This window comes from Poromitra crassiceps, assembly GCF_964638095.1.
Source record: "Poromitra crassiceps genome assembly, chromosome: 17".
In the NCBI taxonomy this organism is placed as follows: domain Eukaryota; kingdom Metazoa; phylum Chordata; class Actinopteri; order Beryciformes; family Melamphaidae; genus Poromitra; species Poromitra crassiceps.
In genome coordinates, this window is record NC_139635.1 from 29572831 (window position 1) to 29590835 (window position 18005).

The 18005-nt window shown below is 43.3% G+C and overlaps 2 protein-coding genes across 3 annotated transcripts; one reads left to right on the forward strand and one right to left on the reverse strand.

The window, feature by feature from the left end:
- Positions 1-32: 32 nt before the first annotated feature.
- On the reverse strand, positions 33-7784 carry LOC310791865 (uncharacterized protein). 2 transcript variants are annotated; one of them, XM_083653535.1, is made up of 12 exons: positions 7483-7784; positions 6506-6639; positions 4095-4210; positions 3491-3574; positions 3327-3364; positions 2648-2781; positions 2427-2505; positions 1885-2004; positions 1675-1764; positions 1472-1549; positions 1202-1367; positions 33-790 (listed from the first exon to the last, which is right to left on the reverse strand). In XM_083653535.1, the coding sequence occupies exons 1-12, from the start codon at positions 7602-7604 to the stop codon at positions 596-598; spliced, it is 1356 nt and encodes a 451-aa protein (XP_083509661.1). In that variant the 5' UTR covers positions 7605-7784; the 3' UTR covers positions 33-595. The 2 variants fall into 2 exon arrangements, with proteins under 2 accessions (XP_083509661.1, XP_083509662.1); XM_083653536.1 differs by lacking the exons at positions 6506-6639; positions 7483-7784 and adding an exon at positions 4460-6473.
- Positions 7785-10215: 2431 nt separating this feature from the next.
- Positions 10216-16819, forward strand: LOC310792332 (retinoid isomerohydrolase; the record flags this gene model as incomplete). The annotated part of the gene is made up of 14 exons (XM_083654054.1): positions 10216-10373; positions 10820-10906; positions 11515-11661; positions 11931-12038; positions 12379-12520; positions 12704-12851; positions 13341-13422; positions 13519-13651; positions 13780-13919; positions 14078-14207; positions 14321-14435; positions 14906-15000; positions 15530-15641; positions 16674-16819. The coding sequence occupies 14 exons, from the start codon at positions 10216-10218 to the stop codon at positions 16817-16819; spliced, it is 1743 nt and encodes a 580-aa protein (XP_083510180.1).
- Positions 16820-18005: the final 1186 nt, after the last annotated feature.

Below are 18005 nucleotides of genomic sequence, written 5' to 3' on the forward strand. Positions count from 1 at the left end.
ATGCATGCAGCCAAAACTTCCAATACTAAAAGAACTGTTTCTCCAAATAGGCTTTATTATATAAAAGAAATCACTGATAAAACATTCCAAACTTCAAATGACAAGCATTAGAACTAGCAAATGCGCTTTGAGAAGTGGGGAAAGAGGTTGCAGCACCGCACCACAATACTCGATAAACATCAACAAATAAAGGGATATAGTATAGTAACGTTATGTGAAAGAGCAACAGAGAAATTAACAAGTTCCAACAAAATAAAAGCAAAACGCAAAGCTATTTCCAGTCGAGATAGATTACATTTGTGGAGGGGAAGGACAGGAAATGGGTAGGTTAAAGTAATGTGAAGAACCAAGATATACGTCAGTATCATCAGGCACACCCTATTCAAAAAGTGACACACAATTCTGCATTGTACAATTGCCAAAGAGTAGACTAGCCTTTTGTGAGAAACATCAATACATTTCAAACACACTTCACATTTGAGATTTTGGGGGGGGATAATGCAATGACATAATACATGTTCACAAACAAAATGGAGGGATAATGTGGGGTTGAACACGGTGCCTATCTGGTGAGACACGAAGCAGGATGGCACACTCAGTCGCTGACATCCATGTCCTCTTCCTTGCTCCACTGGTGATCGTCGGCACCGTTGACCTTGGCCTGTTTCACCGGACGCACTGTGCCGTTGCCTTCTACCGAACGGGGGGAGGAGGCGGCCGAGTCTGAATCCAACCTGGGCTCTTTCTCGCTGCCATAGCCTTGCTCTTCTTCGTCATAATCCCTGGTGATCTGTTAAGGACAAGTTGAAGGGGTGAAATTTGACGCACATCACACAGGTGCAAGGCTATAGCAGTAAAGGCTGTATCAATGAAAAAAGGTAGAGCCTGCGCACTTACTGCAAGCCAGAGTTGAATGAAAAATGACGTTTCAATCCTACATTGGATCTTTGTCATGGTCAGAAAATTACCTTGACTTTTTGACCTTGACAAAGATCAAATATAGGATCGAAGCGTAATTTTTCATGAAGCTACGTGGCTTGGAATAATCATGCAGGCTCGATCTGTTAAGGACACCCACGGCAGCTGACATACTGTATTGGAGTTTCATATGACACTTTCTCAGATATGTCTTAGCTTAAGACAAAAACAGCAGCAGAATGCACAGAGAATACATGGGATCTAAATTGTGTTGGCTGCCAACCTTCACATCTCCTTTCTCTCCATCAGATCTCCTCTCCCTCTCTCTTTCTTTGTCTTTACTTCTGTTCTTCTTGCTGGTGGAGCGCTCCCGTTCCTCACGACTGCGCTCTTTGTCACTCCTGCGGTCCCTCTCCCTTTCCTTGTCCTTCTTCTTCTCCTTCTTGTGTCTAAAGAGAGAGTGGAGAGATCCAGAAATGGAATGTAACCAATGTTTACGCCTTCAGGGATAACGGTGATGTCCACATACATATTTAATATCAAAGGGACTGACCTTCGAGGAGATGGAGACCTGGAGGTTCTCCTCTTAGGGGACTTTTTAGGAGATCGGCTGCCACTTCTCCTGCGTCTCCTGTATAGCAGAATAGGACACAAACAAGTGAATAGCCTGATTTGAAAACAGAGAGCAGAGAAACGCATGTACTGTACATACAACTGCCTTCCACCTGAGCACACTGGGACCCAAGCTGTACTCACCGGTCCACGCTGCGAGACCTCCTGGCTGTGCTGTAGCTTTTCGGTGGCGTCTTGGATCGTCGTCGCCCTGAATCAACTTTCTTTCTTTCTCTGTGAATGACATTTTATAATCTCAGAGCAGCGCTACCAGCTGTTGATCACATAAGCTTTTATCTCGGGCTATGAAATGTGCTCATCAACCCGTGGTTTGGCCTTCCCACCGATGCCCACCTGGATTTGCTTGGAGATCGTCTGGTTCGGTCTCTGGAATGGGACCTTCTCCTGCGCGGGCTTTTGGAGCGCCTCCTGCTTCTGGAGGCCGATCGTCTCTTCGTTCTGCTGCTGGATCGCCTGCAACCACACACAGACAGACCAGTTAACTCCCAGCAACCACACAGACAGACCAATTAACTCCCAGCAACCACACAGACCGACCAATTAATTCCATTCCCAACATTAGGGCGCCTTTAGCTCAGGAGGTAGAGCGGGTCGGCCAATGGCGCAAGGGTTGGCGGTTCGATCCCCGCTCCCTCCCAGCTGCTGTCGTTGTGTCCTTGGGCAAGACACTTAACCCTCCTTGCTCCCGATGGTGTGTAGGCACCCTGCGTGGCAGCCTGCCGCCATCGGTGTATGAATGGGTGAATGTAGACTACCTACTGATTGTAAAGCGCTTTGGATAAAAGCGCTATATAAATGCAGGCCATTTACCATTTACCAACACACAATAAGCTTATCCATCTCAACTGTTCACATCATCAACAGTGGGTGATCACCTGTGTTTTGAACGTGATCTGGACCTCCTCCTTCTGGACCTGGACCGGGATCGGGAGTGCTTCTTTTTGCCCTCTTTATCTGCAGCGCAACAAAAAGTAGACATTAGTATTGTCGAGGTACACAGTATCAAGGCCTGTCTTACATGCAAAACAAGACATTATGGAACACTGGAAAGTTAACTTATTTAGCAAGGAAATCATCCAAAGCTTTGTCCACTCACTTCCAGGCTCAATGGCAGCAGAGATGAGCGACTGAGCCTCTCTGACTCTCTTCATGGCCTCTTCGATCTCTCTGTTAGACGAATCAGCCTTCAGGCCTGGGTTCATATTCATGCTTACAGCCATAGGATTCAGTCTGAAGACAGAGACATATCGGTAAACAAAGATAGCCCGGTCCAAATAAAATTTGGTATCCTTTGCACCTAACGGTGCCATGAGTGTATCCATTTTAGTATGTTGCCCTAGTGGTGTGAATGAAACCCCTATGCATTTAGCCATATAGTCACCATAAATGGTTTGCAGTACAATCGGTACACTAGACCAGTGTTTCTCAACCACTGGGCCGTGGCCCACTGTCTGGCCTCAGAGCCCCATCTAGTGGGCCGCAGAGGACCTCTCACCTCAATATATCACAATGATAGCCTTATCATTTATTTGGGAAGGTGGTCCTTGGAAATCTTTTAACAATCAGAAGTGGGCCTTGAATTACAAAATGTTGAGCTCCCCTGCACTAGACTACGGGACAGCTCCACACCTCCAGACTTAAATAGCCTTAAAAGCAAAATCATTACTACAAACATAAGTGAGCAACGCATGATTTTTCTTTTTTCAAATGTTTCAAATGGATTCATCCACAATTCTGCCTGCCCAGGTCAGGAGAGCTCGGCCACAGTGACTTACTTTGGATCCGTCATGAACTTCATCAACTGTTCAGCAGCCTGTAAGGAGACAGTGAGAATATGAGGTAAAAAATAGAAATGACTCATTATTCTACCAAATATATATTCATCAGCTGTGTGCAGATTGTGGGGAAAATACTGTTGTCATTGCAGAAATCTTCTCACCTGGGGAGTCATATTGGGTCCAGGGAATCCAAACGCAGCCATTGCAGCATCCATGTTGGGTCCAGCAAAAGGGTTCCCTCCCATCTGCAATAAAAAAATAAATAAACACCTCTTATGATAGCCACACACACAGGTTACAAGTGTTTATCTGCTCAGGTTATGACATACCACTACTTTTGTGCTGATACACCAAAATTTCACAGTTTTGGTTTTCTACACAAAATAAAATTAAAATAAATAAATAATTAGAAAACACTTGATCATTAAATAATTAAATTAGTTTAATTATTACTTAATTTAAGACTCTTATCAAAAAGCCACTGATCTTACCTCCAAAAAGGATAAACTAAACCACCACTACTCTGAAACTAGTTTTTTGGTGTTGCACAAGGCATTTGTGAGGGTCAATTTTAGACAAACTGTCAATAATAAATATGTCATTTAATGCCATAAAATGACATATCAGTTCAGGAAAAATACTCGATAGTACTGTTTTTCAAGTCAAGTACTGTGATACTCTATCGTACTGGGACACAGCTAGCTGATACTATGTTTTCTCACACTCAGAGAATTTGTAACAAAATAGCCAACTGGGAAATCTCACTTGTGGATTGTGCATGGGATTAGGTGTTGGAAGAAGTCCTCCTCCTGGCAGAACTCCTGCAATAGCATTTGCTGGCGCCAGCAGTGACAAAGCCTTAGCCTCATCTGGAATAGAGCCTACAGGAAAACAAAACCGGCGTTAGCACAGGAAGATCATGTGCACACAATCATCAACTACAGAGTAGACATGTTGGAGAAGAAAAAAAGAGAGACATCACACTTCATTTCTTCGAATTAAGTTAGTCTCAACATGGTTACCTTCTAGATCTGAGAAGAGTTCCTTTAATTCATTTAATCATTGCAGTGGCATAACTATTGCTGGTATACATCACACTACTCCAATGAACACTGCCAAGAATATATCACCTGAACATGTTTTTTAAGTCATGAACCAAACGTTAGCAAGCACAGCTGCTTCTCCAGTTGGGTGTGCCCCATAGGTGTGCCCTCAATTTTCATATAGACGTTTACTGAAACAAGCGACTCACGTTGGCGGCTTCGCTACTAAAAGCACACAGAGAAAAATCGAGATACACAGAACAAAGAGAATTTCAGGGATTTGGCAAGGTCAGTTTCTAATTATCAAAAACACAAAATAAGGTCAAGAAGATATAGTAGTGGTATATACTTATTGACAATCACAGAACTGTACATTCCTCTTCTAGTAACCTTACCTGTCACTGCATCAATTAACCTAACCAATGCAGAGGCTTATTCATTAAATTTGACAATATGTCCAATCAAAAAATAATTACATTTATTCGCAATCTGCCTTATGATTACATAAAAATGGCCCAAAAAAGGAAAAAGAAAAGAACACCACAATCTCCCAAAGAAAAATTAATTCACCCCTAATGAAACAATTCTTTCACAAAACACACAGCCTAAATATGACACACAACAATGACAACATTTAAAAAAGGGCACACTGGAGAGAGAGAGAGAGAGAGAGAGAGAATTTGCTGCAGGAGACAAAACGGTTGGGTGGTATTTTCAGCAGGGCCTGGTATACAGGACTGGCTGAGCCAGGAAAAAGAACTGTAAAACACAACAACAAAAAAAGACCACTGTTAAAGAGAGAGTATTGTACTAACATTGTGTCATGTCGGATGGGTAACGTTATCTAAGACAACTGATGACAAAATGCAGTAGAATTAACAAATAAGACATTCATTTGGGAGAGAGAGTATTTTAGCGGGACTCAAATGAATTCTTGTTTGTGTGACCAGTGTTCTTCTTGTTACGTCAGCAAAACGAGTTGATGCTTCCCAGCTAAGGTGAATTCTGCCAGTTGTGTTAGCAGTGTGTGCAGTGTAGACTAGCTGGGTTTGCTTTGGCCTAAGTGCTGTGTCTTCCTCTTACCATTTGGACCAGGACAGGTTATATCAGCTTGTCCATAAGACAACTCATTATTATGAACACCTTCTCTTGCTGCATAGCCTTTTGCCTTACCATATGCTTTTTGCCACTGCACCCCGACGACAGATTGGCTTGTAAAGCTTTTTTTTAAATTGTTTCTACACTAGTCAATTTACGCTTTCTCAGGAAACAGAACATCAGCCATCAAATGGATGGCTGAGCAGCGTTCAAGGGTGTCGCAAAAATAGTGTAGACTGAGCACTATTTCAAAGACTGTGCCTCTGATATGTGACCTATTTCATACCCACTAAAATACCTAGTAAAAGAGAAAATGGGAAAGAGAGAGAGAGAGGGGAAAGAATAGAGGACACAAAAAGAGAGGGGAGGGGCTTAAAGAGAGGGGTGGGGCTTGAATGCTTGCTGGCCTTTGCAAATGTCTACAGTCCCCTGTTGGCAGGCAGAGGACCACTTTCAGCCGTCAACGAGGGGGCTGCTTTTGCCTTCTCCACTACAAAAATCACACACACACAAATAACAGAGAGAAGTTTAACAGAGGATAGTCCAATATGGGGGAGAAAATAAAATGCATGGTTACGTGTTAACACAACTTTACTTCTGAACTTTGAGGTGCCTGCAGCCACCACAGCTTGGGTATGTTCAAATCCCAGGCCATACAGCAGACTTTGGCATACTGTGCTGAGTGAACACACAACAAACAATTGCTCTTCCGCATTTTACACGGTACTTCCCCAATTAAGTGACATCCAATACATCGCGTGTGTTGCATTGGAGTTGTAAGGATATGGATTGCACTACCACAGTATACCAAGAATCTGAGTTGAGGGAGTGGCATGACGACATTCACAAAATTAGCTAAATAAGCTCATTGTGAACTGACCAATGTGAACTGACTTGCTCAATTCACAAGTGGGACAGTCAAAATCCTTTAAACTCCTTTACATGTTCACACTGACACCCCGTCGCTATTCAAGACATACAGCATTCGATCATCAATGGCTCCCACTCATACATGGGAATGACTGTGACACCAACCTTCAGCAAACGGGACCACAATCAGTGCTCTGTCCACAAAGACGGTGTTGGTCAAGTGTTGAGATACTCCGACAGACTCTGGCTGCTGGAACTTCACAAAGCACACCCGCGATGTCACTGGCATAGGAGAATCACTATGGAGGGAAATAAGAGTTATAATAATAATAACAATACGTTATATTAAACAAAGCTGGATATGCAATGGTCATCAGAGTTGTGGCACTTTGCTTCTCCTTTGACAGTCAGGTGCAATCCACTCATATGTTTTGTTCTGCTTTGCCTTGAACAGTTATGGATTTGAAGCATTAATTGCAATACATAGTGACAACGTGGATACCCTTGCAAATAAAGAACCATTATATGGGTATTATGTCTCTGAATAATCCACCATTTCATTATTTGACCCAGAGTTTACTAATTGATTTACAGGTCAGCTCATAATTCATTGACTTTGAAAGTTGATTTGTGCCTGCTCAGAGGCTTCCTCTTAGACGGATACACTTTTACCTGGACAATGGAAGAGGACATGCTAATATTTCACAATTGTAAACCACGCTTGTTTACTCTCGCAAACTGCATAGTCCAAGTGTAGGAAACGATGTGTTCGGCAGGCAGTGAATGAAGTGTAACGTAAATGCTTTAACGACTGTTTGCATTAATTTACGCCCATGCTTCATGATTCCGATTACGTTATTGCGTGCGTGTGTTTTGCCTAGACAATTCGAATGCATAATAGCTAGCTTGGGTAACTTAGTTAATGTGAAGGACATCATCACAAAAACATAACGCAAGATACAAGGTCGGTTGACTGGATTTGAGTTAACGCTAGCGTTAGCTACAATTCTGGCTAGCATGTTAGCAGTTCCGTCGCATCAACAGTAAACGTAGCGTTATACCAAAGGAGAGTCTGTGATTACATTAATACTATCTTGTAAACTATTAACGTTAATTTTGCGTAATGTTAGCGTTTAACTTACTCTGGTGGAAACAACTTCAGCTCTTCGATGTTCCCGAGAAAACCGAAGAGAATCCTCATCTGTTCGGATGTTGTGCATGGAGACACATTCGTCACTTGCACTACCTTTGTGGAGTAGCTCATTTCCCCCGACTAAAACAGATAAAACAATAACACTAACGTTAAACGCTTCACTTCAATAACGCCGGGCTGTGTCCACTAGCTCTCATGGATGCTGAATTACATCAAACTGAAAGAAAATAGCGTTAGTTAGGTGGCTAGCTGGTTCATGAAGACAGACTGTTGCATTTCGCCGCCATATTGGGTAAGTCCCGTCCGAACGAGGTACGCATGCGTATTGAGCTATGCAGCTGTACCAAACCTCTTTTGCTGTTTGGCTTGTTTTGTGTAGCAAATAACTTGCATTGGCTGTGATACAAAGGGATCTAAATAAAGTTGATATATGAAACATGAACCCAAAAGGTTATTATTACTTTGCTAGCATGGACTACATTAGCACAACGAAAATACCAGGCTGAAGAATGAGAGTCACACAGGTAATAAATAACCACCAGAGGTCGCCCGCCCCTCTTCTGCTTGAAATAGAGTCAGTGCCCAAAGTCACGCCCTCTTCCACGTTCAGCATACGCACCAAGGGAAATCCCTTGGTGGGAGTGATGGGACTATTACACTATTACAGATTTTATTCTTGACACCATCAAAATCTACTGCATCTCTCTATGTCTGTACCACCACCATTATTAGTAAATGCTGGGCCCCAATGCAAAATGGTAAAGTGGGCCCTACCCATCACAATGCAAGACAGACTGCCGTGCTATACTAGAAATGCTGCTGGCACAAAATCTCAGAAGATAACCATGGAGGTGATCCAATGGGAATTAGAGCACAGATGTTAGAGAACTATTAAGGATAGGCTAGCACTGCATTGCAATAGCCTAGTCAGATGATCCATGGACCAGCTCGTTTGATGTGTGAACAGTGCAATAAACCAACTGAGATCATTCCTCAGTCTTAGAAGAACATTATTGGAGTTAAAGTATATCTTTGTGAACTCCTAATTCACCATCTTCCCCGGCAACCTGGAAATTCCATGACAGCACCTTGACTTTATATGTAAATACCACGTAAAACTGGTTTATTTTATTGTATCGTTGAATGGTGTATGTGACACCATGGAGCAGATGCATTGGCTCATTGAATATACCATATACTTACTGTTACTGCTTACTGTTAAAGCTTAGTGGCTGCGTGGTTGAGGGGTGACAAAGTCCTGATTTGGGGGGGGGCTTCTGGGTCTCATTGAAGAGGTGGATGGCAGTTTGGTTGACGCTGTCCCTGTGACAGGAGTTACTGATACTGCCAGACATCAGACTTCTGCCATGGGGGAGGTCCCTGAAGAGTTTATGTCCTGGATCGGTGGGGTCGGCCATCATTTTCTGAGACCGCTTTAGCATCCTGGCAGTGTGTAGGTCCTGAATGGATGGCAGGCTGCACCTGACCACCTTTTCAGCTCAGCGGATCATGCGCTGCAGTCTGGAGATGTCCTTGCGGGCAGCAGCAGCATACCAGACCAAACCGGGCCCAGGTGCACTCAATCAGCCTAATGACCCCAACAAGGCTCCTGCAAGACGACGGGTTGTCAACACATCATATTCATCACATATACATCGCTTGTATGATATTTCTGTACTAGTTATACATGGTCCATCGCAGGTTTAACAATCCGCCATGAGTTTTAGGGCCGGAGGAGCTCATCATTAGCCTGGTAAACCATCCTGATCACGTGAACTCGCGTCACGTTCAGTTTCGAAAGCGAATGTGACGTGAGTTAGGCTAGCTAGCCCATCACAGCCTCGCTAGCCTACTGACACAACTGAACCCTCTAATGGTGCTTTTTCCCAGGGGCCTGAGGAACAATACAGGCCTTGTCTTCAGCCCATGGCCAGCGTAATCCTCACACCTGGATTATGGCTGCGTTGAGAGAAGCAATTTAAGGCATGCTGTGTTTCAGACCAAAGAACACATTGGCACATTTCATCCCATGCGTAACCGTCATCATTGTATACAATGAACTAGTGAACAGAGGGCTGACTGCAATAAACTCAATGTTGGCATGCATAGTAGTCGAAAGCTAATGAAGGTTCACTTGATCCTGGTATTGTTACGATGTGTTATTTATTTCACAAGAACACAACACAAAAAACAATTATTGTTGCTATTGATTATTTTACAGTACCTATTTTCAACAAAAAAATAAATCTAGTAATACTTTAAGAGGCTAAGGTTTTAAGTCAGTTTCTGTTAACTTAAGCTCCATGGACATTGTCTACTTTAGATACTTAAGTCCCATGGCATTGGCAATTTATATGTGGAAACCATCAGATATAAACCTATCAGTTTATATCTGCCATTCAGGTGGATGGCACCCATCCTAGGTTATTCATCTTGGGTCCACATTCCTTTATGTTGTCATTAAACATGTCCTCATGTTTTTATGTATTTTTATGCCCTGACATATTGCATAAATACTATCAAATACTACCTGCAAGTCACCCTCACTAGCCTATACCTCCCTGGGATAAATGCAAACAATTGAGACGGTTGAAAAATCACGTGCACTATTGCAACACGTTTGCCACACAGAGTTGTAATTTTGTGAAATATTCCCTGCAATAAATCCGCTCTCAGAAGGGTGACCATTGAGTCACTTAGTAAAGGATATTGGCACAATGGGATGGTTGTTCGCGGTGCAACATGCGGCCCTGAGAGCAGTGACTGTGAGGGGGACGACATGTATAAATACCCTAAATCCTACTGGCACACCAGAGACGTCCACCTCAGAAGTGACCACAGTTGTGTGTTCCCACAACAAGGAGCAAGCATGGTCAGCCGGTGAGTTTATGATGAATTTCAACTCTTTCTAATTCAATTGTATCTCATACTGGTTATTATAGTCATGTATTAACGGCACATTTTGAATGATTGCATGCAGTGACAAATTTTGCCATTATGGGGAAATAAAATTACTAATTTCTAAAGCTGTTATTATTAATAATTACGCTGAATTAAACTGGACTGGTGTTTAGATCTTGGTATAGATTTCCTTTACTTGACCCTGTGACTTACACCACAGTGATTTGAATGTTGCAGCTGAATACTGTGCTCTTGAAGCATTAACCCTTTAGCCGCCCTTGAGAGAACTTGAACTGCATGAGCTGTTGAAAATACAGGTTTTAAACAAATACATCAAATTCACTGGCTGTAACGTTTCTTTAAGTTGAACTCACTTCACTTGACCAGGAATATCAGTCGATTTCTTTACTCTATGGCTGTAACAGATTTGAACACCCCGCTGGCGGCTACAGGAAGATCTTTGAGACATGCGAGGAGCTTAACGAGGAACTTCCAGCGACAATCACAGGTTTGTTGGCATCTTTCAGACCTCAGGGCATCACTTCTTTGGCATTCATGCTCTACACACAGAAAAAGGGTTCTCCATCCATGCCATAGAACAGTGGTTCTCAACGCGGGGGTCCGGGGACCACCGGGGGTTCCAGGGGGTCCCTGGTAAATTGATTAGAATTGTTAAACTTTAAAAAGTTAACACACTTAGGGAATGCAGAAGAATGACTATTCCACAGATCTAACAATACAAAACGGTCTCAGATTTGGGTCCAAGAGAAAAGACCTCATCAAACATGGGTCCATGTCTCTAATGTGGACTAAATTAGGCGTCCTGCATATTAACAAATCGCACAATATATACTACAATATGGAGGCATTCATGCCATCACCGACCATCCAATGAGGAATACGAACCACTTTTTATTTTTCTGTATGATTGTATTGTTCTCTGTCCAGGAAAGTCATCCTCAGATAGTCTCATTCTTTCTTTGCTGTACAAGACATAATCGACATCATGGGCAGAGAGCACGAAATTAGCATCCAGTAGGCTGTGATACATCTGATGCATCTTTACAAATGTTCAAAAGACATTATGTGATTTCTGTTTGCGTTGGTGGTCTACAGGCAGGATTCCTTCATATCTGAAGGGAAGTCTTCTCCGTTTGGGACCTGGCCTTTTTGAGGTTGGAGATGAACCCTTCTATCACCTCTTTGACGGCCAGGCCCTCATGCACAAATTTGACTTCAAGAACGGGCAGGTCTCCTACTTTCGAAAGTAAGGCCAAATGCTGATTCGTTGCATTCGGAGTGTGAGTGACATGTGTTAGTTACATGTATATCTCATAGTGCAGATTGAATTGTGATTTCTAGAGATGAAAGAATTAAGTGCCTGGTCCTTGACCTTGTATTCAATCTATTATTAGTAAAAATCATCGACTGTGTGTGTGTTTCTGAATGAATGAATGAAGGATTTTGCCCAAAAAAGATGTATAGCCGAGTGTTTTGGGAAGACATTGTTAATGTTGTCCTCTCTCCTGCGTTTAGGTTTGTGAAAACAGATGCCTATGTGAGAGCCATCACAGAGAAGCGCGTGGTGATCACTGAGTTTGGCACCTTTGCTTATCCTGATCCCTGTAAAAACATTTTCTCCAGGTTAGTTTCCAGTCAATAATTGGCTATAAAAGGTGCTTAAAGATGGCAGTCTGAGGCCAACAGAAACTCAGTGTGTGTGCTCTGTGTCCAGAATGGCATGAGTGGATCTAAACATTCGGACACTTTGTACCGATGGAAATTAAAAATCAAAACCGCAATGCTGCCATTTTCTATTCACCCAATTATACCTTGGGGTTCTTTTTTCATGACAGTACTGAATACATCTGCTTTTTAATATGGCAAAACTGTGTCAGTTTACATTTGCACTTGTGTTTTTGGTTGTCATTACCGTTGTATAACATCTCCCTGTGGTTGTGTGATCCATTTTCTCAACGTGCAGGTTTTTCTCGTACTTCAAGGGCGTCGAGGTGACAGACAATTGCCTGGTGAATGTTTATCCCATCGGTGAGGATTATTATGCTGTAACAGAAACCAACTTCATCACTAAAGTCAACACCGATACCTTGGCAACGCTGAAAAAGGTACATGCATACAGTGAATAATTGATGCTGACACAGGTGTCATTTTAAGTCTAGTATAAAAGACGAGTCTTACTTTTCCACGCTTTGTACTTTCTCCCCCCCCTTTTAGCTTCTTTGTAATAAGATACTTCGTTGCATAATGTGAAAAGTCATGCAATATAATGCCTTTCATTCCAAATGCAGGTTGATATGTGCAACTATATCAACATCAATGGAGTGACAGCCCACCCCCACATCGAGAGAGATGGAACTGTGTTCAACATTGGAAACTGCATGGGGAAAGGAGCAACGCTGGCCTATAACATTGTCAGGATTCCACCCACACAAAAAGGTTAGGATTGATTGGAGCTGGTATTACTAGATGTAGCAATGAATATACGCATGGCACTTTAGCAGTCCAAATATAGAGCACAGAGGAAATGGTGGCCAAAAAAAACACGTGTGATTTTGACCCCCCTTCCACCCCCTCCCCCCAAGTTCCAGCTTTTACAGAAATGTACAGGAATGATAATCCACAAGTGCTGACCATGTTCTGGTCATGTTGTGCTTAGAAGAAGCACAATGACTTTTTTTTAAAGCAGTTTTCTTAATAGGGCTCTTTGTGGATTCTGGATTGCTCCCTCAGTATACCGCATAATTAGCCACAATTACTTTCAATCACTATAATATATTTGAAATGATTCTCCGTGATTTTTCTTGCTTCTTTGCGGGGCGAAAAGAAAGTTAAAATGTGTTGATTATTTAAAACATTGCCAAATAGAGGCCATACAACTTGAGACATGTTTCAAGTATCACAATATGCTTTTGTCTTCCTCCTTAGATAAGTCTGATCCCATTGAGAAGTCCAAGGTGGTGGTGCAGTTCCCCAGTGCTGAGAGGTTCAAGCCCTCCTATGTGCACAGGTGTGTGATATACACCTTGCCATATATTGTAGTAGGTTGAGTGGTATATTATCGCATAGAATCCATGTTTTGACGCTTTCTCCTCATCAATCTCAGCTTTGGCATGTCAGAAAACTACTTTGTCTTTGTGGAGACCCCCGTGAAAATCAACCTGCTGAAGTTCTTGAGCGCCTGGAGCATCCGAGGCTCCAACTACATGGACTGCTTCGAGTCCAACGAGAAACAAGGAGTAAGAACTTAAGAGGAACTCTCGGTTCACTGTTGGTATATTTTGTGATGTTAGTGTACAAACTCCCACATGATCATCCAAAGTTCTCCTGAAATCCCATATCTTATATATCCATGTACATTTTACAGACATGGTTCCACCTTGCCAAAAAGGACCCTGGAGAGTACATCGATCACAAATTCAGGGGGGCAGCCATAGGCATGTTTCATCACATCAACACCTATGAGGACCAAGGCTTTGTTGTGGTGGATCTGTGTGCATGGAAAGGGTACGGAACCCAAGAGCTAAGTTACAGCACATATTGGAAATGCCACCGTGAGATAGGCTACATGACATGTAGGCCTATTCAAAGTTGCCTTTCCAAAACCTGCTAATTCGGTGACTTAGGGGGGTTTGCTCTTGTTCATGATCTTTTCATCCTTGTAGTTTTGAGTTTGTTTACAACTACCTGTGGCTGGCCAACCTGCGAGCCAACTGGGAAGAGGTGAAGAAAGCAGCCATGATGGCGCCCCAGCCGGAGGTGCGCAGATACGTCATTCCTTTGGACATCCACAAGGTGAGTCACGTGTCTCGTTCCTCGGGAAGGGGGGCGGGGAGGACTCCATACTGCCACCCATGGGTGTCATGTCTCACGTTCTTTCTCCTTGGCTTGTCACCGACGTGATGTAGGAGGAGCAGGGGAAGAACCTGGTCAGCCTGCCGTACACCACAGCCACAGCCACGATGCACTCTGATGGGACCATCTGGCTGGAGCCCGAGGTGCTTTTCTCTGGACCCCGACAAGGTGCCGTCACGCCAGGCTGCACTCACAGACGCCGCGTACTCACATATACGCTATACACTCATGTTGGACCCTCTGGTGTTTAGAGGGTCACCCATTTTCAACCAGCTTTGTATCATTACAAAATTGGTAGTACTGTATGTCCAAATGAACAATGTCGTTACAGTTTTGTCATGGTGTCACTATTACTGTCACTATCACAGTCACTCTCATTATTGCTCTCTCTGGACGAAATGACATCATTATGTGTGACATCATTTGGAGCAGGAAGTTCTGCGAATGAACGGGGAGCTCTCAGTCCAGGCAAGATGGAGGGAAGTTAAACATTGTTCATTTGCATATACTGATTTTGTAATGATAAAAAGCTGGCTGAAAATCAGTCAAGTGGCCCTTTAATAGATGCTGGGAATGTCTTCACTTTGCTCATCACTGTTGTTTATTTCCTTTTTGTGTGTTTGTTCTCTTTCTTTCAGCCTTTGAGTTCCCACAGATCAACTATGAGAAGTATGCAGGGAAGAACTACACATACGCCTACGGCCTGGGTCTCAACCACTTCATCCCTGACAGGGTAAGACGATGAAATATCTTCAATAGAGTACCGCAGGAATGAGTCGGAAGTAGCAAATCGCCGCCATGTTGGTTCGTAAGGGGAAAAGGCTTTTGGATTTTAGTATGGGGACTTTGGTGAAATGCATGAAATATGGTCTGTGGTTAAAGGTTTATGGAAGTGGGGGTTTTTCTAGCGTAAATGCGTTTATTTTTTATTTTCAGAAAACACAGAGGATGTATTTCATGGAATATGTGATTGGGTGATCGGACACAAAAGTCATAAAAGTGGTCTATGTTTGTGAAGATTATCCTGCTGCACACACATTTCCACTCCCATAAACGTTTGTTAACCACAGACCTTATTTCATGTATTTAACCGGAATCCCCATTCTAAAATCCCATAGCCTTTTCCCCTTATGAACCAACATGGCGGCGATTTCTGGGTAAGCCTACAAAAATACGTCATCCCTGCGGTACTCTATAGTCAGTGATTTAATGTAGAAATAATAGACTCTTTGATTGATTGATTTTTGTTTACCTGTGTATAGATTGTGAAGTTGAATGTGAAGACCAAGGAGACCTGGGTTTGGCAGGAGCCTGACTCGTACCCTTCAGAGCCGCTGTTTGTGCAGACTCCTGATGGTGTGGATGAGGATGATGGTACGTTAGCAGCATCATAGACATGAATTATTTCTAAACATACAGCAGTAGAGCTGGATTTAGGGTACATTACTGGTAATTGAGTTTTTTCCCTCCCATGGCGCTGGCAGCAAGCCTGGCCGGGGGCAGAAGGTGGCAAAGTCAAGACAGTCAGTCAGTCACTCATGGACATTTAGTGAAGGGGGGCAGAGCTATAGAGACACTGCATGAAATAGGCCACGCCCATCACGGGGGAAAAGCTCCGTTCATTTCCACACACCAGCGTCATTTTCCTTGAATTAAACATAGCTAAAAGCTGTTGTGTGGTGGGCTGCGCAGACAACAAATGTAAAAAATCGCCAGTTAAAGTTTTTTTGTACTCCTGAGCAAAACAAGGAAGCCCATTGAGAATTGGCGAGAAGAAAAATGTGGATCTAGCTGTCAAGAAGTAAGTAGGAGTGTTCATCTTCCATATATACGATCTTTTTGTGCAACACGCAACCATGCACGTGACATGGGAGAACGGCAGGATTGGAGGGGGGGTTTCCGTTTCCCCCCGTCTTGGGCGTGGTTTCTGAATGATGACGCGTTACGCAGTGTCTCCATGGAATAGGAAGGTTGTAAAGTTGGGATTCGAGGGGTGGGTAGGGGGAGTGGCTAGGGGGATGTGGGTGGTGGGAGGGGGTGGGGCTAGGGAAAATAGGCTGTCGCTAGGAACAGGAAGGTCGTAGAGAGCTGGGGTTCGAGGGGTGGGTAGGGGGAGTGGCTAGATGGATGTGGGTGGGGGCGTGGTCAGTAAAGGGGCAGGGCTAGGTACGAGGGGCCGTAGCTAGGGATAGGAAGGTTGTAGAGAGGTGGGATTTGAGGGGTGGGTAGGGGGAGTGGCTGGGTTAGGATTAGGACTATTTTCCATGTTCAAAACAATGAACCGTGTTGTTGAGGTACCCCCGAAACATTGCCTAAAGTGCCATAAGGCTGAATGGCCACACCACTGCGCCGTGGGCTTCAAAGTATTTGCACTTGTTGTTAAGCGAGATGCTTCTGTGCCCACAGGCGTCCTGCTGACCATTGTGTGCGCCCCCGGCTCCCAGAGGCCAAGTTACCTCCTCATCCTCAACGCCAAGGATCTGTCGGAGGTCGCCAGGGCCGAAGTGGACTGCAGCATTCCCGTCACCTTCCACGGGATGTACAAACCCTAACGGGCCACTTCTCAAAGGCACAAACACGAGTCAACCGTTCCAGAGTATCGACTCTCACTCTGCATTAGAACACAAATAAAGGATGGCAGAATATCACCGTGTCAGGAAATATAAAGCTTGATCAGCCAACGTGATTTGATGTCCTCTTTTGTGGGCAACTTTTGATTCAGGGAGGTTGAAGAGTTGTGAAAAGTTTAGTTTGTTCATTTTTGTTCATATGCTGTGACATTTGAGTACGTCATGGAAAAATAAATTCAATATAATCAAAACATTTGTACAGAATTCTATTTTTGGCTAACCTGGTTACAGTATGTGGCTTGTGAAAAGTCGGATTTATATACCGCAAGCTCATTAGTCGGGATGTTAATGATTAAATAATCGACAATCGATTAATCGCCGTTAAGATTTGATCGATCAAACGATTAATCGTCGATTAATCGACAATGAAATTATTTAACACCACAAGGGTGAAATGTAACTTTCACCACTTACACAGAGGAAGAAGAAAGCCAAGCAAGCAGGCAGAAAGTCCAGTGTGGGAGAATTACACCCAAAAAGACAACAGTATACATTGTAAACATTGTAATACAATGTTGAAATACAGCACGCCTACAAGCACAATGACAGCTAATGCAGGAAGTTTGGTTGGTTGATTAACTTGTTGAGTAGGCCTAAAGACAGGTGTAAAAACACACATTTTGTATTTTCTATTTTGTATACATCAAAAGCTGTTTTTAATTTAACGATTAATTGAGTTTCGTTAACATGACCAATTAATCGATTAAGGGAAATTGTTTAAAATTGGCATTCCTACTCATTAGCTAAGTACGGGGTGGCAGGGTGGCAGAGTAAGTCAGGAGACTTTTCCCTCAGCTGGAAAGCGTGCGTTCAAGCCCCCATGATGGCAAGCATTTGCCCTGCTGACATGTTCTTGAACAAAACACTGAATCACTGGCGGCTCCGGGGGTGCTGCTCTGTAGCTGATCCCCTGCAGTCACCTCCCTGTTCAAGAGGGCCAAACAAAAAGAGGATTTCTCAGGGATCAACTGAGTGCCGTATCACAAACGGTTTTTTTCTTCTTCTGAGAACGAAACAGTGGTATGCATTCATCTTGGTGTATCATAACTGAAGCTATACAAGTCCAAAGAAAGATATTTTTCCGCCAATTCTTCAGTTGCAACTCTTG

Coding starts and splice junctions, on each gene's coding strand:
- LOC310791865 (XM_083653535.1), bottom strand. CDS start 7,604: ATGAGCTACTCCACAAAGGTAGTGCAAGTGACGAATGTGTCTCCATGC. Junction 3,575..4,094: donor ATCCCATGCACAATCCACAA/GTGAGATTTCCC, acceptor TTTTTATTGCAG/ATGGGAGGGAACCCTTTTGC. Junction 791..1,201: donor GAGAGAAAGGAGATGTGAAG/GTTGGCAGCCAA, acceptor TGTCCTTAACAG/ATCACCAGGGATTATGACGA.